Source organism: Nestor notabilis, unplaced genomic scaffold (assembly GCF_000696875.1).
Source record: "Nestor notabilis isolate BGI_N333 unplaced genomic scaffold, ASM69687v1 scaffold5150, whole genome shotgun sequence".
Lineage (NCBI taxonomy): Eukaryota > Metazoa > Chordata > Aves > Psittaciformes > Psittacidae > Nestor > Nestor notabilis.
In genome coordinates, this window is record NW_009912378.1 from 39342 (window position 1) to 60868 (window position 21527).

At 47.8% G+C, this 21527-nt stretch overlaps 1 protein-coding gene across 2 annotated transcripts in view; it reads right to left on the reverse strand.

Moving 5' to 3' along the window:
• ANKS1A (ankyrin repeat and sterile alpha motif domain containing 1A) overlaps positions 1 to 21527 on the reverse strand; it is a 75344-nt gene that overhangs the window by 26564 nt on the left and 27253 nt on the right. For both annotated transcript variants that reach the window (XM_010019219.1, XM_010019211.1), the window contains one exon: positions 4791 to 4857. In XM_010019219.1, coding sequence (XP_010017521.1) covers positions 4791 to 4857 — 67 coding nt within the window. The remainder of the gene's footprint in view (positions 1 to 4790; positions 4858 to 21527) is intronic.

Consider the following 21527-nt stretch of genomic DNA (forward strand, 5'->3'; position numbering starts at 1 on the left):
AATGCTGCCCAGTTGTTCTTTGAGTACCCAGCCCTCGGAGCTGGAAGACAGGGACAGGGAGCAGAATGAAGCCCCCAAATCCACAAAGAAATGATCAGTGACACCACTGAGCCACACACAAGTCCATGGGGCCAGATGGGATCCATCCAAGTGTGCTGAGGGAGCTGGTGAAGTGCTCACTGAGCCACTTCCCATCAGTTCTCACCAGTCCAGGCTCACTGGGATGTCCTGGTTGACTGAGGTTCACAAATGTGACAAATCACCATAACCCAGCCAGCAGCCCACAGGCTCCTTGTTAAAAGCCAACAGTGAGATGGGACAATTAATGAAGTGGGGCTGAGTTTCTGCTGCAAGACCTGTACTCCCCTACTCCTCTGACTCACTGGAAAGAAGAGATGATCAGAAGTGTGTTGATGGAGCTAAATAAATGACTACAAAACGCATGCAGAGAGACACACACTGGATACAAACATCTCTTCTGAGGCCAAAAAAATCTTTTAAAGCCAAGGTTAGGTGGAATCTGGTATCCTTTAAGAGATGGTGTCCCTTGATTCCCCAACCTTGGAAAAGCAGCACCACAGATCAGTGAGAGACTTGTCCTTTCCTCCTGCCTACCCCCTCCACCCTTGGAATACACACTAGGAAGATTTTCTAACAAGCTCTATAAGGATGAGAGGGTTGAACCTCTTGGCCAAGAAACAGCTTCTAGCTCCAAATTGTGTCAAGATGCCAGAATGCATCTAATTCTCTTATCACCCAGAAGCACTGCCCATAACACCATGGTAAGACAAGGAAGTTTTGTTACTGTTTTAGGGAGGAAAGCTTTATGGTACAGAAACCAGTTATTTGCCCAAGTTCGTATGGGAAGTCTGTGGCACTGCTGGGACCTGAAACCAAGTGCCTCAGGGTCTGGGCTTGTTCCAGCATGACTCCAAGGGTTCCTGCTTTCCCTGCACACGAGTCAGTTGTATGTAATACCTGCCTGGATGAACAGACTCCAAACATACCATCTCCACAGTAAGTGCCAAGCAAGGCATTTTACCTTTCCAGGCAAATTCATGATTCCAGACACCAAACTAGTTAGGAGCCCCAATATCTTCCAAGCCCACCCATTTTTGAGGATGAGAGAGCATTTGGAAAGCTCCCTGCAGCTCCCCGCACATCTGTGGCATGATCTGAAGTGTTAAGGCAGCCCTAACAAAGCCCTGAGGAGCAGAAAACACCAACGTCCAGGTGCAGGCACCCCAGGCCACCTGCTGCCTTTGCCTCTGCCCACTCTCTGGCTTGCTGTGCTCACAGGGAAAGGAAGGATTAACAGGGAATATGTAACAGCAGCTCATCTGCACATGAGGGATCCCAAACCCAGCGCAACCCAGGACAACCTGCAGGAAAACTCCTGGCTTAAGGACAAGGCAGCTCCCAGGGCTGCCTGATTCCAGAGGTAGGTGTCCATTTTGCTGGAATGCCCCTGCACAAGGCTGAAGTGCTGGCTCCTCCTCTCTCCTCCATGTTAGACCTTACCACTGATGCTATCGATCCATCATATGTGCTGCTACAGCTACGAACTGGCTCAGGGAGGGCTTGTCATGAAGCAGGATGCTGAACAGTTGACACTGCATTAGACCAAAACCCCCACTTCTGACCCCAGAAAACATAAGGCCTCCTCAGTATCTAGGGCATGCACAGGTTAAACTCCCACTGGGGATTCCTTGTCACCAAAGCAAAAACCCAGGTGACAAATGGATGTGAGATAAGCTCTGCTATGGCAAGCATGAGCTGTGTGTGCAGATCCATATTAGCATCTCATCAAGAGGAGACTGTGCCCACCCAGAGCAGTTCAGATGCAAGCAGGCTGGAGGTGAAGGATTTAAAAGGACAGAATCCCTCGTGGTGGCAGTTCTCCAGCAAGCTCTTAAGTTCTGCTTTTGGTTTTGCTCCTGATTTAAAGGAAGAAAAGGGAATTCATGCTTAAAGCACAGGGGAAGCACGTGTCCTGCAGGCAGCCTGGTTTAGCAGAGAGCAGTACCTACAGGCTTGCTCAGAAAAGCCTGGCACAGCCCAAGTTGAGGCATGTGGCACATTAGCCACATCCAAAGGGCACAGCCACCATAACACCTGCTCTGTCCTGCAACTGGCATCACCCCCGTGCTGCTCCCAGCACAGCCACTGCCTTAACAGAAATAGGGAGGCCCTCAGAGACATGGGCTAGTGGTGGACTTGGCAGCCCTGGGGTAACGGTTGGACTTGATGAGCTTAAAGGTCTTTTCCGACCTGGTTGATTCTCTGTTTCCCCCCAAGAAATCCAAGAGGCACTGGGAGAAGGTGGTGTCCCTGAACAGACAAGGCTGTTCCCAGCTATTGGGATGGTGGCACTAGATCAGCCAGGAAGTACCCCAGAGGGCAGTGCTGCCGCAGCTGTACTGGTCTCACCATCAGAAAGCATTTCCTGAGACAGCGTTTTCAAGGTGTAGATTTTTTAACCCCCTTGAGCAGTACATGACATTGAGGCACCTTCAGTCCTCAGCCAGCAGAGTTCATCAGCATCCACTTCATCAAGCTCTGTAGCTGTGTCTCACCTCCTGAGCAGCTTGGAAATGTGGAAGCGCTGAGACAGTCACCTGGGGAAGGGGCAGGTGACTTTCCCACTCTGCAAACCGTATGGAGACATGTCCAGGGACATTTGCACTGACACCAAAGCATCCTTCCTCTGTTAGCTCCACCTCATCTGCTTCCCTCAAAAGAAGCCACAAAAAGTATAGGAAAAAACTGGCAAATTGATCCTGTTTGATGTGCAGAGCCAAGGCACATGATGAGGTCACTGCAGAAGCAATGGAGGAAGATCCTAAACTGAGACTTGGCTCTCTCTGCTGCTCCAGTCCGAATCCCGAACACAAACTCAGCACAAGGTTCACTATTCCCCATGCTCCAGCTGCCTTTACTTCCAATATTTATGGAAATGAGAGCGTTTTAACCCAGGATAGCCTCCCATCGCTCTGATGCTGCACTGCAGAGATAAGAGTTATAACAGTTGCAAGTGCGGCTGGAGGAGGACGTTGCTCTGTTCAAGGAAAATCAATGCTAAATGACACTACAATTCCTCCTTCACCTTGTTTTATGGAAATGAGGAAAAGCAAAGACAAACTACAGCACTAAATCTCACACACTATTTTTAAAGCTTTATAATAGAATTAATAAAACTACATTCTTCAAGCTCACAGAAGTAGTGAAATACATAGAAAAGAGAAATTGTAATAAGTTTTCTCTGATCTGAAGCAATGACAGGGCATCTAGAGATTTATAGGTGAAAACTGGAGAAGAAATGTTAAAATATGGGCTGCAGAAAAAAACAGTAGTTTTGCTGGGAAATTGCCGTAACACTTCAGCTACTCCAGGTTTGGTTTAGAGGCTGGGTGCCAGCAGCAGCTCTTTATGCCCCATCCCTGGCAGTGTTCAAGGCCAGGTCGGACACAGGGGCTTGGAGCAACCTGCTCTAGTGGAAGGTGTCCCTGCCCATGGCAGGGGGTTGGAACTGGAGGAGCTTTCAGGTTCTTTTCCAACCCAAACCAGTCTGTGATCCTACGACGTACAAGCGTAAGTACAAAATTCCCAGCCTACCCTCCCAGGCTGAAGGTATTTTGTGAGCCTCACAGAACAAAATACTAGAACACAGTGGGCTCTAGAGACATTCTGCCCATTTCCAAAGGGACAGACCCACACTTACATAATGAAAAAAGCCAGGAAAAAAAGAGCACCTTCCTACTGCATTATGTATTTGAAACAAAAGCAAGACTTTGTTGTGGGGATTGAGACCAGCCAGAAGTCAAATACGCAGCAGCTCTTTCACACTGACTACTTCAAGAAAATCTTGTTGCTGTCCACCAGAGAAGAACAGAAACTTGAGACAAACACATTCTGAAAGGCAGGAGAGAACTTCAGTTCAACTTTCTCAGAGGCTACATTGAGAGCAGTAATTGTAGGAGCCAGGATCAGGACTTTCTAGCCCTAAGACACTGGCCAGAGCCCTTACACCATCTTTCAGCTGCAAATTAGATTTTATTTGTGTGTGCAGAAAACCTGATTTTCCTGCCACACATTGAGCAAAAACTATCTGGGAAGTTTTAAGTACCAGAACACAGTGATTATTGGGCTGTGTGAGCAGGGGCAATGACACAGCCACTCCAGAGCTGATTTTACTGCATGAACTTGCAGAAGAGCACAAGAAGCATCCAAGACCATGCACACATGCCAGCAACTCCCACCTCCACCTAAAGGGAAGGACTCTGAGGAGTCACTTCAAGTATCAGAAGCTACCACTAAAAACTCCCCAATTCTCAGCAATAAGCCTCTGCTTAAAGCTATTCCAAGACGCAAAACATCACCTCAACATTTCCCATGTCCTAAACAGTAACACTAAGTCCTAAAATTGATAAACAGGCAGTTTCAAGAAGCAGTAAGACCCTGTACAGGCACACTGCTGTCACTGGGTGAGCATACATCACCACTGGGCAGTCATGGTTCCCCTTTCCCAGCAGGATGGGGGGGACCATCCACAGTGCTCTTCACCCCAAAAGCTTACTGTGAGGGAAGGGCAGCTGCTTTATATAAAGTTAAATGAATTCACCTAGGGAAGTACTGAATTAAAACTGCTGGTAGCAGCAGTGAGCACCAGGCTGGGAAGTCAAGGTCTGCTCCTTCTGTGCCAGAGCCTTCCCCTCCCATCTGGGAGCCAAAGCAGGTTAAAAGATCTGCTCACAGGAGGTACAGAGACACCCACGAGCTGGGTACACTACCTGAGATCCTCTGCTGCTCCTGGGAAAAGTCAATGCCTTCGCCGATGGAACTCATGATTTTCTCAATCTGAAAAGGGAAGAAAGCACATGCTGCATTATTCATAAAGCCTCAGGAAAAGTTAAAGGCAGCCCTGGGATTTCTTGTGCCATGTGACTGCCAAAGAAACCCAGGAAAGGATGGTAAGATACCTCTGACCCAGAAAAGGTACCCTCAACACCTTGCCTGGAAAAGGCTTGGTTAGGATGGATGACTCAGGAGGGATCCTTAGAGGCTTAGGACTCCACAGAGCCTTTCCTTCCAAAACTTACCAGTGCCTGAAAATAAACAGCTCCAACAAAACCATCCCTCCGGAGCACAAAATTAGGGAGGAGAAAGAAGGAACCCAACTCCTCCACTCACCCTGTACAAACATGCAGCCCCCTCCACCAGCAGCAAAGCCCAAGAAACGCAGTTCCCCAACTCCTTCACAGCACATTAAGCGAACTCAGCTTCACCTCAGCCTGGGTTCTGCTGGTTATTTTTGGTTTGTTAGTTTTTGGGGGGTTTTAAACCACATTTCCCGATCCTGTGCATGGACGCTGCCCTCCTCACTGCTCCCACTGAGAGCAGGGATGCTTAGACTGAGTTTGAAAGTACAAGCAACAACATTATGGGGGCAAATGCCTCAACTACCCACGAGAGGGAGCTAAAGACAATTCCATCCCCTGAGTTCAGCGATTCACAGTCAAGAGCTCAAGACAAACCTCACGCAGTATGAAGAAAAAGGTAAAACCTCCTGCCTGAGACGGTGGTTTTTCAAGTGTAAGTAAGAGCTGCATATAAATGACTGCATTTGCCACCCAAAAAAATAAAAAGCAAGTTGCAATTTTCCTACAACCTACAGGATCCTTTCTTAAATGAGAAGAGAAACATTTCCAAACCAATTGTTGAACAGGATTTGTAAATTGAAGCTTTCTAATGCAGTGCTGCAGAGGGAAAACTGACAGTGACAGTTACTGGGTTAATTCTGTTGAGATGAAAGACCTGATAAATTGCACCTCAACCACTTCAGAATTAAAATGATCCAAAGCACTAAAGCCCACTGTTTTCCAAAGAGCAATGAGACACTTCAGAGGCTCAGGTCTGGCTGCTTACCCCAGTCTTCAATCTATTACCAAGCAGAAAATTAAAGAGCCTCAGTGAGAGAATCCTGAGAAGAATCTCCCAAGAAAATCTTCCTGTGAGGCACTTGAGAGCGCTGCTGCTGAATGCAAAGCACTGACTGGCAGTGAAGGGGGGGGGGAAATCAACTTCAACAACTTTTTTTTTCTCCTGGTCTTTTAAGGACAGATTTGGGGAAGACATCCAAGTTTTCCTGACCTCATCCCACAGCCGCCTCTGCACTGTCTGCATCCCACTGGGATGCTTTGCTTGCTGCAGCTGCACAAGCTCCCAAAACTGCCTGACCAGCAAGCAGGGTGCCTGGTAACACTGTAAGGGGCCAGGACTCTGACTTCCACTCAAAATCAATGGCAGTTTGAAGCTGAGCTCCAGCAGACAGGGGTTTATTTTGGTGTAACAACAATAGAAAAACCAGACAGTGTTAAAAGGCTCCTGCCAAGTCAGATCTCCAACAAAGTCCTTCCTGTTTGCAGGGAACACCCAGGCAGGGCACTAGTAGCATGAAAGGAGAAGGCATTCATGCAATCTATAGAAGAGGCATTAAAGGATATGGATCCTCTGCCCCTAGAAAACCATGAGGCTGAGAACTTCTACTGGCTTGAAATACAGTTAATGCTACTTTACTAGGAGCCTTGAAGAGCAGCCTGGAAAAAATAACCAGAATTCAGCATTCCAACATGTATGGAAAAGTAAAGCATGTTCTCAGAAGAAATCTCAGTTAAAGGATGAGTTTTAAATCACTGGATGCACAGGTCCTACCACCAACATGCCCTTCAGTACATAAGGAAAAAGCACCCATTGCTCTTCCGCCCCTGGACACAAGAACAACTTGAACAAGACCTTTGCTAAGACAGCTGGGAGATACCCCAGCGCTGGAGCAACGCTGGGCTTCCATCAGGCTGCTGGAGCCGTGCAGGTCTCAGACAAAGGCCAAACACCATCAAATACTCACACAAGGGTTAACTAAGTCACTAACAGGGTGGCAGGAGGAGCAGTCAAGATCCCTTGTTTCACAGGAGGGTAAAAATGCCAACAGAGAACTGACAGGATAAACCTGGAATAGGAAAGCTTTTACTTCCAGAAGTCACTCAGAACTTCAATCTAAACCTGCCAGCTAGCTGTCCAAGACATGGGATTTTGTGGTTTAACCATAGCATCATAGAACAGTTAGGGTTGGAAAGGACCGTAGGATCACCTCGTTCCAACCCTCCTGCCAAGGGCACCTTGCACTAAACCACGTCACCCAGGACTCCATCCAACCTGGCCTTGAACACTGCCAGGGATGGAGCATTCACAGCCTCCCTGGGCAACCCATTCCAAGCTCAAGTTTAAGCCTAAAAAGATTAAAAAAGGATGAGGCCAAGTAAAAGGCAAAAATATCCTGATTTCAAGTGGACAGAGGCAGCCCTTGAATGACAGAAATCACAAACAGGGTGGTTCATTCTGCAACTGCTCACAGCACAAGCCATTGCTTCAGGTGGAAATGACACACCAGTCATCACATCATCTGATCGTGCTGTTTGAGACTCATTTTGGCTGCATAAGGAAGCCCCAGAAATACAGCTTTGAGAGCTGCAAGAGAAAGTTGGGGTTTTTGTCATCTAACCTAAAGCTCTTGGGTAAATCAGCAGCTCTGCACTATCAGCAGCAGAAGTGTGGAATCAGCTGAAGTGGAACCAGCTAAAAGGAAGAAGACTGAATTCAAAGTCTGCCTTGTGATACTGAGCTTTAGTTCTACCCCAATTATGCCTTTTTAACTGTTTCCCCGTTGTAGGTGCTTGTGGGAGTCACCTTCCCTCCACCAGCCCCACTCCCCCGGGCTCATATTTAAAGACCTTTTCCATTTCTCATTAGTTGTGATGGAACCTGAAGGATGCAGAAGCAATGCCGCAGCTTCTGCTCAAGCCTTTAGACATGTGAAGGAACTGGAAAGTATGAAGTGCCTCATATTTCCCAGCAGAGGTTACTGATAGGAACCCAATCACGTTTTTACCAGGCACCATTTAAGCGAGAACCATTTGCTTTATCTGCTTTTGTTCCTCTAAAGCAGCAAATACTCTCCAGCAAGGCCTTGGAATTTCAAGGTGCCCTTATGTACATAAAGGCCACCCAACACTGGAGGAAAACACAGGGATGGTGCAAAACAAGCCTTGTCTCCTAGTAAGACCAAGCACTTTGGTACTGTTTCAGTCACTTCCACAGGCAGGTCCTGACTCCAGGCTGTGGCAGGATTTCTGGGACACTGCCACAATCCTGAGGGCTGGCTACAGAATTTGGGTCTTGAGATCAATTCAGTTCAAGCTCCAGAAGTTTAAGGGCATTAAGATTTGAAGATTTACGTTCATTAGCTTCATTAAAAGATCTGTTTCTAAGCTGGAGCTGCTCTTGCACCTACTGTCTGGGATCTTTATCTGAAAGCTGTTCACTTCAGTGGATCTGGAAGCCTGTGAGGAGGAGGCATCATCACATTTGGAGTAAGAATCACTCGGTTTCAGCCCAGCTTTTCCTACAACCAGTCACCAAGAGGAAAAGTAAACTAGGTGGGGAGGGAGGGCAGAGAGGAGGCAGGAGAAAAGCCTGTTTGTTCAAGCAGTCCCAGCTCCCTCCAGTGTCTCCCAGCAACAGAGGCAAAGCGCTTGTGGATGGATCTCTTTGCACCGTGTGGGGACTGCTGCCAGTGCTGCTGGGGAGGGCAGAGGGTACAAGAGAATGTTGCCAAGGCTGATTCAAACCCCACATCTGCAGCCCCTCTTTGGTCAGATACAACTCTCAATGCTGTCTGGCAGGAGCCAGGTAAGCTCCCTCTCATCAGGTGCTCATTAGAAAAGAATCCCACTTATTTCCCAGCGTTTTTGCAGTAGTGGAAGCAGCATTTTGCCCTCCCCCACCATACTCCATGCTTGGATGCCCTCTTCAGAGCTGTTTACTTAAACAGGGGAAGTCCAGGTTCCCTGTCAGGGTGGTGGGACACTGGCACAGGGTGCCCAGAGAAGCTGTGGCTGCCCCATCCCTGGCAGTGTTCAAGGCCAGGTTGGACACAGGGGCTTGGAGCAACCTGCTCTAGTGGAAGGTGTCCCTGCCCGGGGCAGGGGGGTGGGACTGGATGATTTTAAGGTCCCTTCCAATTTAAGTCGTTCTATGATTCTGTGATTCATCCTTACCCACTTGCAGCTTTGTTCTTACACGATGCAGGATGAAGGACAAGAAAGTTTTAACTTGATTTTAAGAAAGGTCAGCTCCTCTGCTGTGTGGGAAGCAGCAATGCCTGGTGCAGTACTGTGACCTGGAGAGGATGGTGCAGGATAAAAGGACCCTCCTCATCTTTTCCCTTCCTCTAAATATAGGTAAGAATTTTCAAACAACAACTTCTCCCCATGCATGGAGCTAACAGATTCTCAAAAGTTGCAGATGAGAGGACAACATGAGTCCAGGTCTCTGCTCCCAAAGCACTGGAGGCAGGTTGCCATGATCTGACACCATGAAAAATCTGCTTCCTTCTCTGCATCTCTTTTCCATAGCTGGAATCCAACTGCAAATTAACTCGGAGCACCAGGCCAAGTTCATTTGTTTCCATCACACTGCCCTCCCTTAATATGAAAGGGACTTGATGCTTTCAGGTTCAGACCCCAGCACTGACAGCTCTGCACTCAGAACACAGCAATGAGGACTTGCAGGTGCTTCTTCAGCACTGAAACACCCACGAACTTTTCCCCAAGCGCAGGGAATTGCCTAGTGCTAGATAAAGCTGGATGGTAATGAAATAATTACATGGCAAAGGATTACCTTTCACAACCCATGCTTTGCTAAACACTGGTTTGATCTGGAGGCAGTCACAGCTATGCACAGTCAGAGCTGTGTTACAATGAATGCGAAGGGAAATTCTGCTTTCATGCTCTCCACAAAAGTAAAGCACACTCAAGTCACACACCAACTCAAACACCAGTTTAGTGCTCATCATCTGGATTTAACTGTTAAGAGCTTGCAAAGATAAGAATACAGGGGAAGGACACAGGGGAACGAATGCTTTAAAGGGAATGAATGCTTTAAAGCATCCCTGCCCTCCACAACTGGTCCTCAACTTGCATTCTACAGCACTAAGATGGGGCTGGAAGAGAAGATACCTTGAAAACAGCCTATGCCACAGTTTCTTAGCCTGTTCTTTCCCAGTGGTTAATTATTAAAATACAAAAATACCATGTTTAAATATAGCACTGCAGTTCAGACTTAGTTGGAGCCTGAACACTCAGTTCCGATTTGTTTTGGCTTAACCTGGTTTTTTCCACTGAAGCACCAAGCATCCATCTCTGAACAGGTTATAGAGTGTTTTATTTTACCCACAGAAATAAGCCTAAAGCTCCTCAATCAATACAATCATATCTGTTATTTTTAATCTAGGCAGGTACCTGGCTCCATACTATAAAGGTATTTTGGCAAATGAACCCTGAAACCCCACCAGGAAAGGAGACAAAGTACTGCAGAGCCGAAATACTTTAGGAAAAGGCTGCAAGGATGGGAATGTCCTTCACTAAACCCCAAACCAAGGGATGTGATGGGAAGGAGCTGCAGAGCAGTTACCAGGAGTGAAGCAGATGGATTTATTTTCACATTTGCCTATGTTCTGCTAAAAACTAAAAACATCCCAAAACCAGGAGCTGGGTACAGCTGAGCATCATCCCAGGGCTGGGAAGTGGTAAGCTCTTCCATGCAGGCAGGCAGCCACCCACCAACACATAGCAACTGGGAATTTACTCCAAAACAGAACTTTTATCTTAAAACAAACCAAGTTCTGACTAATGGAGCAAAAGGTATTTGTTTGTAGAAGGCCAGTAAAAGCCAACCCAGCTTGGAGGACACACTGGATGCTGAGGTTTGTTCACCCCCAGAGCATGAGCAGCAGTTCAGGGAGGGGATCCTGCCCCTCTGCTGCGCTCTGGGGAGACCCCCCCTGCAGCCCTGATCCAGCTCTGGGGAACAGCACAAGAGGGACGTGGAGCTGCTGGAGCGAGGCCAGAGGAGGCCCTGGAGCTGCTGCGAGGGCTGGAGCAGCTCTGCTCTGGAGCCAGGCTGAGAGAGCTGGGCTGGGGCAGCTGGAGAAGAGAAGGCTCCTGAAGGGGACACCTTAGAGCAGCTCCAGTGCCTAAAGCGGCTCCAGGAAACCTGGAGAGGGACTATTATCTTATCTAAATCTCCTCTCTTACAGTTTAAAGCCATTCCCCCTTGTCCTGTCCTGATAGGCCCTTGTAAAACGTCCCTATCGTTCTATGATCTAATGGCTTTCTACATAAGCAGGATGCAACAACCTTTCCTCTGACACCACCCCACGGGACCAGCAGGACCCAGGGATGGAGGGGTTCCACATCTTCTCTGATGACACTGGTGCCAGGTACAGGGCATCGAAGCCACCAGAGCCCCTTCCCCTCGAAGTCCAAGCACAGCTCAGCAGAGGCACCGCTCTGCAGCCAGGCCTGATGCGCTTCATTTCCACCCCCTGCCCTGATGGACATGAAGCCGTGGTGTCCATATTAATCCAGCTTTTCCTCCCCAGAGCCAGCACTGAAGTTTGGAGCCAGTGAGTCCATTGAGAGAGACAGAGGAAGATTGAACAAGATCCGGGGGCTTTTATCACCAATATAAAAGACAGCTTCCTGCATCACGAGCTGCCTGCGACAACTTATTTGCATGCAGAGAAAGGCAGCTTCATTCAGAAAGCACAAAACTGAGCAGAACTCCATCAGCGTGACTCTCACCCCGGTTTTGGGACATCTTTATGCTACTGGAGCTTTCTGGAAGGGGCTTAGTAAAACCTCACCTACAGCTGAGAAGTCCTTACATTGACCATCAATCCAAATGCAGAAGTTTTGTTCTGTCTCTATGCAGCATCAGTGATTCCCAAGGACACAGCAAGGTTGTCCCAAGAGAAGAAAAACACACGCATACACCTAAAGGGGCTACAAGAAATCTGGAGAAGGACTTTTGACAAGGGCCTGTAGGGACAGGACAAAGGGGAATGGCTTTAACCTGCCAGAGGGGAGACTGAGATGAGCTCTGAGGCAGAAGCTCTTCCCTGTGAGGGTGCTGAGGCGCTGGCACAGGGTGCCCAGAGAAGCTGTGGCTGCCCCATCCCTGGCAGTGTTCAAGGCCAGGTTGGACACAGGGGCTTGGAGCAACCTGCTCTAGTGGAAGGTGTCCCTGTCCCTGGCAGGGGGTTGGAACTGGAGGAGCTTTAAGGTCCCTTCCAACACAAACCATTCTATGATATGATGCTGCGTGCATGCCAGCATTTGCATGATCAGATATTGCTGAGAGCTACAACTATCCTACCCCAGCTGGTTTATAAGCAGGGTTTCCCCTCTCTCTCCATCCTCTCTGAGAGCAATAGGTGGTCAGAGCATCCAGTGATCTGCATCAATGTCCTGCAGCTCTGCAGGCGTAACCCTGCATCCCAGCCAAGCTACGGGCTCAGCCCCACACAGCAGCCCTGTTCTGAGGAAATGCTTCCTTGCTTCCATATGAAGGAGGCCAATGCAGAAGGTTTGTGTGTGCTCATGAGGAGGCTGGAAGTCTGACACATCTCCATGCAGTGCTCCCTCCTTCCAGCACCTCCCTCCCACACACACACATACTCCTTTGCAGGGAGCTTATTTCTGAGAAGCCAAATATGACATTAAAATGCCTTGATTGCCAAAGGAGAGCCCCTCTGATACTTTTATCCTGGAAAAACAGCTTTTGGCGTTAACTGAGGGGCACTGAATGAAAACTCCAGTGAAATGTTTTCCCCTTAAATCCCTGTAACAACTTCAGACTTGTTAAATCTGGTATGAACAGAATCAGACGTGACAAATCACTTTATTCTACTGCTATTCACAGGCTCCTTGCAGGCCCCTGATACCTTGGCAGCCTGAACAGGGAACTGTGTTAGCATCTAGGAATGAATTAGGGTTATAGAATCATGGAATGGTTTGGGTTGGAAGGGACCTTCAAGCTCATCCACTTCCAACCCCCTGCCACGGGCAGGGGCACCTTCCACTAGAGCAGGTTGCTCCAAGCCCCATCCAACCTGGCCTCAAAGGTTGAAGGCAACAGCAGCATCCCCACCTCTATCAGCTTGTGCCATCACAAAGACAGTGTAACAGGATTTCTCCTCAAAACCTCTCCTGCCTGGTGCCTCCTGGGCTTACCTTCCCTTATGATACAGTTCCTGCTACCAAACACCATTGCCCATTAATCCAAGTTGTGCACATCACAAAGTAAAACCCTGGGGTGGGTGGGTGTGTGTGTCAATGCCTTCTGCTTCCTCTGTGCCCCCATTCCAAATTGGCAGCTTAAAACCCACCAGTCCAGAAGCCTGATCCCAAGGAAGATAAGCTGTAACACACCTGCACATGCATCAAAACCAGAAACACTGAGCAATAAAGTTATTCAGGTAAGTGTCTCTAATGAAATAAACCCACAGAGAAACAAGTGGCACACTATCTACCAGATGTATGGAATTAGTGCATTATAATGACACCCTGCAGATAGGCATAATTAAGAATCAAGATTCCCATTATAAATCCTTATTATTAAGGGGTTCATAACCTATTGTACAAACTTGCCCAGGGCTAGAGCAGAGCAGACGAGATAACAGCTCCAGCAGCATATTTTAGTCTTGAAAGCTACTTACAAAGTTGGGTTTAAAGGTTATCAACACTTGAAATTTCTGCAATTTCAAGTAAGTGGCGAGGGTTAAGACTTCATTATTTCTAAGCTTCTACACTGGAGGGATGGGACAGATTTGGATTTAAATTATATAGATAATATATAAAAACCCAAACAGACAAGCTGCTTCTACAGTTTAAAAACCCCTCTAGGTACTACAAACACCCCAATGACAAAACCACCAGCCTCATTACAGCCTAATGAGTTAGCTCCAAATAGCAGGGGAGAAACAGAAGGGTACAATAGGTCAGTGGGTGATGCTGGGGGAGCACAGAACGCCTCCATTCCATACCAATACCACAGCCACAAACCCCAAACACAGCCAAGGTAAGATCAAGCATGAGCTGTATGGTTGCCTGAACAACATGATCCCTCCTGCACACAAAGCCTGATTCTGAACCATCAACAGCGTGGCTGAAACTTTGTTTTGGACAGTTACAAGGTGCTCCAAGCCATTTCCAACTGGTTTATGGGTTTTCTAGTAAACAGGAGCAAGTTATTTTGGGGTTGCTGGGAGAAAAAGAAAGCAGAGCTATATAAGCAAGATTGAGGATTTGCTTTTTTAATTGCTGACTTGTGAAATCATCTCTCAAGAGATGTGGGATGCAGTCCGGAGGGGATGGAAGAGGTCAGCACGAGCCCATGACTCAAGTGGCAATTGCACAACAGTGCTGAACACCAACACCCTGCAAAAGAGAATCACAGAATGGTCTGGATTGTAAAGAACCTTAAGATCATTCAGTTCCAACCCTCCAGCCAAGGACAGGGACACTTTCCTCTAGACCATGATGCCCAAGGCCTGTCCAGCCAGGAATACGAATGGTCTGAATGGAAAACCAGCTTTAATTAGGCTTTTTACCCATCTCAAAATGAATACCCAATTTACACCACAAGATCCATCAATGGCAATAATGCCCTTTAGCTGGTACTTTCCATGGGGGTTGGAACTGGGTGATCTTAAGGTCCTTTCCAACCATAACCATTCTATGATGCTATGATTTTCCAGGCTTCTCAGCGCAGTGCTAATCACACTGGCCCAACTCCTCCTGCTTCTCATTCCACTTTCAGGAAACATCCTTGAAAAAACACCTCAGGCAGCCTTCCCAAAATGAAGTCCACTGCACTGGACATGCTGCTTCACATTTCTTAGCTGCATCTCTAAGCCCACGCTGCATCTCCCAGCCCCCAGGGATACATACTGAACTTGCTGCAGCTTCCAAGAATCTCACAGATCCACAATAATTGGCCTTTGACATGACAATAACACAGATAACAGAGGTGCAAAGCCAACAGAAATAGGGGCAGCTTTTGTAAAAGCCAACATGACACAGGCTCAAAATACCACTGTGATTAGGATGCTCACAGGAAGGGGGCAAACCAAGAAGATGCTGTGTGCAGACCTTCACCTGCAGACATTAGAGCAGCTGCTGCTTTAACCAGCAGTAAGGTCCTGCCTGCTTCCCTGTTTATCCTGCTGATGCAAGGCACAAGTGAGCTAATGAACTATCCCCAGCAAAGTCTTTGGTTAACCGTACCTGGTATTACTAACTGGCTCAGGAGAGACCTTTAGCAGTCTTCCAACACCTAAAGGGGCTACAGGAAAGCTAGAGGGTTGGAACTGGATGATCTTAAGTTCCTTTCCAATCCAAACCATTCTATGATTCTCCTGTTTACTAGAAAACCCATAAACCAGTTGGAAATAGTTTGGAGCACCTTGTAACTGTCCAAAACAAAGTTTCAGCCGCACTGTTAATGATTCAGAATCATCAATCAATTAGATTTCATGACAATAGCCTGTAGGGACAGGACAAGGGGAATGGCTTTAACCTGCCAGAGGGGAGACTGAGATGAGCTCTGAGGCAGAAGCTCTTCCCTGTGAGGGTGCTGAGGCGCTGGCACAGGGTGCCCAGAGAAGCTGTGGCTGCCCCATCCCTGGCAGTGTTCAAGGCCAGGTTGGACACAGGGGCTTGGAGCAACCTGCTCTAGTGGAAGGTGTCCCTGCCCGTGGCAGGGGGTTGGAGCTTTAAGGTCCCTTCAACACAAACCAGTCTGGGATTCTATGACATTGCACCCCTGAAGGTGGAAGTGAAGCTCCTCATACCCAGCTGGGCTATGTCCTTGGAGCAGAGGGGATGGCTGGGTTGCAGCATCCCCCAGCGTGTCTGAAAGAGCAGGAGGAGGATTAGGGACAATACCTGCTGGCTCCTTACTGCAAGCGTAGTCCTGGGAAACTTGGATCTGGGCCATGAACTTCATTTCTAGATTGGTGACAGCACATAAATCACTTCTGGTTTAAATTACAATGCTTCAGCTTATGTTCTCAACATCACCATCCCAGCAAGCAGAAGCCTCATATTTCATCACTCAATATATTCTGTGTATATAAAATATACCAGCCTGTGTTATGAGCTCAGGGTAACAAATACCAAAGGCCTGGAGAAAATAATGCTCAATTTATTAATTCCAACTTAAACTACAAAAGCAAGCCAGTTGTTCCAAGCTCATTTCAATGCTTCAGCTCCCATGCTCTTATCCCCCTCCAGCAGCATGTGCTTTCCACATACAACACAAGGACTCACTAACACTGTTATTTATTTCTAGATGTTCTGCAACTGCTCATTACTGATCAGGGCACACGCATTTTCTGGCTTAATATGGTCTCTGAGAAACTCATTTGGATTGGGATCAGGGACTGTTGCTTCATAGCACTCTCCAGTCTGTGTTTTTGTACAAATCTGAACTCAAATCAAAAGGAAAGGAACTCAGAGCATAAACCTGCATTTCTCAACCAGCGTGTGGTCGATCTGCAGTTTCAGAGCCCTCCAAATAGCACTCTCTGACAAACACCTAGTAAAATTTGCTGTTAACATGACAAGAAAAGCGGCCAACTGCACATTGCATCTGCTCACAGCGGTGGGATGGCTGGATGCTGGTTATTCTGACTCCACACTAAAAATAGGCAACCCCCCCCCTTAAGTATATTGAATCAATTCACTGTCTTCACAGCTACGTTTTCATGCTGTCACATCCTAACTCACAAAGCCAAAAATGTCAGGCTCTTAGTGCAAAGGTTGCCTCCAGCCTGCGGGATGCACAGGGCATGGGGAAGGCAACTTGGAGAGTTGAGACAGAGCTACAGAAACCCTGGTTTAAAACGAAAAGCTTCTGAAGTGCTGGAAGATGTGATGTAAACTGGAAGAGAACATAATGAAAGACTGGATTTAGTAAGGCCACTGAGGCTGGACACTTCTGCTCCTGAAGAAATGTCCCGAAAACCAATAATCACAAGACCTTTACGTAAGCAAAATATCCATCAGAGCACCAGTAATTTATACAGAAGAATCAAAAGCTTCTGATTTAGAAACACTGAGTTAATACACTAGAAAAGTTAACAGAAACTGAGCAGATGTGAACTGCAGTTACATTATTCTAGTGCACTGGATGGACACAGGCTAAGTTAGATCCATGTTCAGCTTTCAACTGGTGACCTACAAGAAGGGAGAAATCTCTGTGTATTGAGGGCATTTTCACAGATACTTCTGAATGGGTGGATGGAGGCTTCTGCCACACACAGGGGAACTGATAAGCTGCAGTGTCTCATTGTATTTTGCAAACCTGCCTTAGGGAGAGCCACCCAGGATACCTGTCTAGTTCCAGGTGGATTTATATGATTCAGAGGGCTGGCAAATATCATTCTTGTTATGTCTAAACCTTGCTGCTAAATACAGGAATAAAGTCTGCTTTATCCACACCAGAACACCAACCAGTTTTACCTATAAAACCAGTGAATTTTCTTCATTTGGCTTGGCTTAGTTCACTATTGAGTTATGATTTTAACAAGCCATTTGCAGAAGAAACACAAAAGCTTTCACTTCAAAAAGCAAAGCAGGATGGAGGAAATCTCGCCATTCCGGGCAAAGGGAAAAGAGACACAAGGGATGATGTAAGAATTCCTGACCTTAGCACAGGAAAAACAAGAGGAAGCGTTGGGATATGGAGATAATAGAATAATCAGCCTAAATAATTAAGTTGATTCAGATCCTGATGGACACACTTGTTTAGAAGAGCAGAAACGGAACAAAAATACTGACCACATCACTGCTTTTCCCCTAAACAAAAGACAGTTATAAACCATTTCAAACAGGCAAAGGGGCAATCGGAATGAGAGCTTGGAGACAAGGGGCAGTTCTAGGTAAGGGATGTTGATGGAGAAGCACACCAAGCCCACCCCACACTGAAAGCAGGCTCTGCCTGGTCCCACCAGCCAAACCCAGGGCAAGTGAGGTGTTAAATACCTGAACCAGGAGCAGAAATTCAACCTTTTAGGAGGTAAAGGCTGCTGGCAACCAAGGAAGGAGCCTTGTGACCCACAGGGCATGGTCCTTGGCCCATGCAAGTGCAAACACACCACGTCAAGCCAGAAATGAGATGTCCAGCCTGAGTGCTGCAGGTGGGATGGATACAGAGAGGATGAACATGTTATCTCAACTGTGTTTCTCACCTAAACACCAGTAAAACCTACAGCTTGGGCCATATGGGAGCCATCACCAGGTAAGCTGCATGAGCTCCTCAGAACAAACCCGCTGAGCTTCCCCAGGCACAAAACCAGCAGCTCTCCCCTGAATAACAAGAGAAATATTTGCATTTTCTTTCAACCCAAGCTGGCAGCTCTGAATTTCAACTTCTGGGTGTCCTTGTTAGGCAGTGGCAGGTTTTACATCAAGAGCTTTTCCTGAAAGTTTCACATTTCAATGCAAATGTTCTTAATCCTCAACTGTAAGCCTGTAATTGAGGCACTAACTCCACGAGGTACTTAAGCACCCAAGCAGCCCCGACAAGGTTAATGGAGCTCAAGTACTTCAAGGCTTCCCATAGCAGCCACAGCCTCTAAGGACTTGCTCCCCAGCTCTTCACAGCCTGCAATGGAAGTTATGACACATGTGCCATTTACTCCTCGTATCCATCCTTATGTGATATCAAAAGCCCCCCAGATGGGTCAGCACCAGGTAAAACAGCACAACCACTGTTACCACAAATGGGAAAGAATTCCTTCTGGGACACAGCGAAACATGGAGCACCACTGCAATCATTCATAGGAGATGATGGTTGTCCAGTGCCATAATGAGCTGCAGAATATTCATTAATACTTTAACTAATTCACTTGCTGGGGGTAATGCATCAGTGCTGGACTGTGCATCTCCTTTTATGCAAAGTAAAATGCATGTTTTATTCAGTTCCCTGCTCCTTTTGAAGGAGGTTTAATCTCTTCCTAAAAGAGCTAAAGAAAGAACACAAAGAAGCTACCTCATTTTGTGAAAGTGATGCTAGAACCTCTGAGCCCCAACGTTCATTACAAATTCACCACTAGAGCCCACTCACTTGAGAGCAGAGAGCTGGAAGTGGAGGATTAAGGGATGTCAGGAGCCAGGTCTGAGGCTAATTCTCAGTAGCCTGCCTCATTCCTTAACCATTGAACACTGCACAGATCATTTCTCTTACCAACACCTATGACCCACAAGAGCAGGAAACTGAAACAGCACTGTGCCTCACCTCCAGACCTCTGCTCTGAGCATGGATACAGGTATGGGCTGGCGATATCAGGTTGCACAGATGCATCTCCTGGATCAGGTGTTTATCAAGAACAACCACACTGCAATCCTCAAAACACCGCAAAGTAAAGCAGCCTGCCCTGGTGCAGGGTGTCGTGGCTGCACTGGCAGGAGCAGAAATGAACAATGGAGATAAATTGCAGGAGCTGCACCACATCAGAAACCTCTGTTATAAACCACTAAACCTGAATTCCTGAAGCCAAGATACTACCCAGCATCTCTGCATTTTGCCAAAGCCAAATGTCTCCCCTCTTCTTCCACCTGTACAAACAGAGCCCATTTATCTGCTATTTGCATTTAGGGGTTTTCATTTCATCACCCCACTTTGTGCTGCAAGAACCATCAAATCATAGAATGAACCAGGTTGGAAAAGACCTTTAAGTTCATCCAGTCCAACCCTTCCCAGCACTGCCAAGGCCACCACTAAACCATGTCCCCAAGTGCCACATGTACGTGTCTTTCAAATCCCTCCAGGGACGGTGACTCCAGCCCTGCCCTGGGCAGCCTGTTCCAATGCCTGAGCACCCTCTGGGCAAGGAATTGTTCCTCAGCTCCAGCTAAACCTGCCCTGGGGCAGCTTGAGGCCGGTTCCTCTTGTCCCATCCCTTGTTCCTTGGGAGCAGAGACCAGCCCCCTCCTGGCTCCATCCTCCTGTCAGGCAGTTGCAGAGAGCGATCAGGTCCCCCCTGAGCCTTCTCTTCTCCACACTAAACCCCCAGGTCCCTCAGCCCTTCCTCATCACACTTGTGCTCCAGGCCCTGCACCAGCTCCGGTGCCCTTCTCTGGCCCCACTCCAGCACCTCAATGTCTCTCTTGCAGTGAGGGGCCCAGAACTGACACAGGATTCGAGGTGCAGCCTCACCAGTGCCAAGCAGCACTGCTGCTGGGGACGGTGCTCCCCAATGCCTGTACATGGCTTTTATCAACCTGGTGGCATCTAAGAGACAGGAAATGTTTGTCACAGCTTCTTCACAGTTTTTAGAGGACTATCTGACAACCTCCTCAAGCCCAGGTACTGTTCCTCTGCCGCTTCTCCCAGGAGAAGAATCCCCACTGATTACTCTGTCAGAAAGCTTCATTCCCAGCTGAGCTGTGGTAGCTCAGTGAGTGACTGTGATAAAGTTCTACTTCACCTTGGTCTGTCTCCTTTAGCACAGACTGATCTATCAAATGGATAAAAGGACCTGGAAAAAGCCCAACACAGCAGAAGCTGGGGCAAGGGGAGAAGAAACCATTCAACACCTAGGACGTGGCTGAGGATGATCAGACAGCATAGGCTCAGAATAAAGCAAAGTTCTTTCACACCCCTTAGTCTTTGTTTAACAGCTTACTAGTCATATCAGACATGTACATTGCCTTGCATCCAGAGAGACCCAGAATAGCCTACTGAGAGAAAAATCAGGTCAGCCCCTCCTGGATCACACCCTGGTGGGAGGGTTTGCTGAGCAAACACCAAGGGACTCCAGTACCACGCTGCAGGACATGAGGTTTGCCTGCCTGTGGCAGGGCTTGTCCATGAACCAGAGCACATGTACAGGGCTGGAGCTGCTCTGTGGAGGAGGAAGGCAGAGCAGAGGTGAGTTAATCCACCCCAGGAAGGGGGCTGGCAGCCGAGCCAGGCACCAAACACCCCCCACCCCACCCCCTTCAGGAGCATAAACAGTCCCTTCTCCTATACAAGCCCCACAGTGAGCACCACCACCCTGCGCTCATCTCCCATCTGCTAAGTGTTCATGATGACAAACCAACCTCTCTCTTAAACCCTCAGCCAAGTTTGGAAGGATTCAAGTATTTATGCTGAGTAGGAGCTCTCCCCCCTCACCCACCTCCCTGCCCCCACCTTGCTTCCCCCTCAGATGGAGCATGGAGCATTTGCAGTCCTCACCCCTATCCCTGGGCAATACATTGCTGTTTGCTTTCCTGATTTCTCTGGCTTACAAAGAGTTTCCATGGGACAGCAGCTGAGGGGGCACCACGTGCATGCCTGCTCCCATGAAGGAGCTGGTGGATCAGGAGGCAGATGGGACAAGCTCAACAGACTCCTCTGCAGTTCGGAGCACAAAGCGGCGCTGACAGCATCTGCTATTTGGGCCAGGTCCTCAGCGCAGGGGAGCTGCAACTGGGAACAGGGATAAGCTTTGCCAAGTGAATCATTTCTTCCCCATCCCACCCTTTTGGCAAAGCCAGCACCACCTTCCACTTCCAACAAAGGGCATTGGCAGTGCTTGGCTGGGGAAGGGACATGACCCTTTGCTTCCAAGCAGCAGA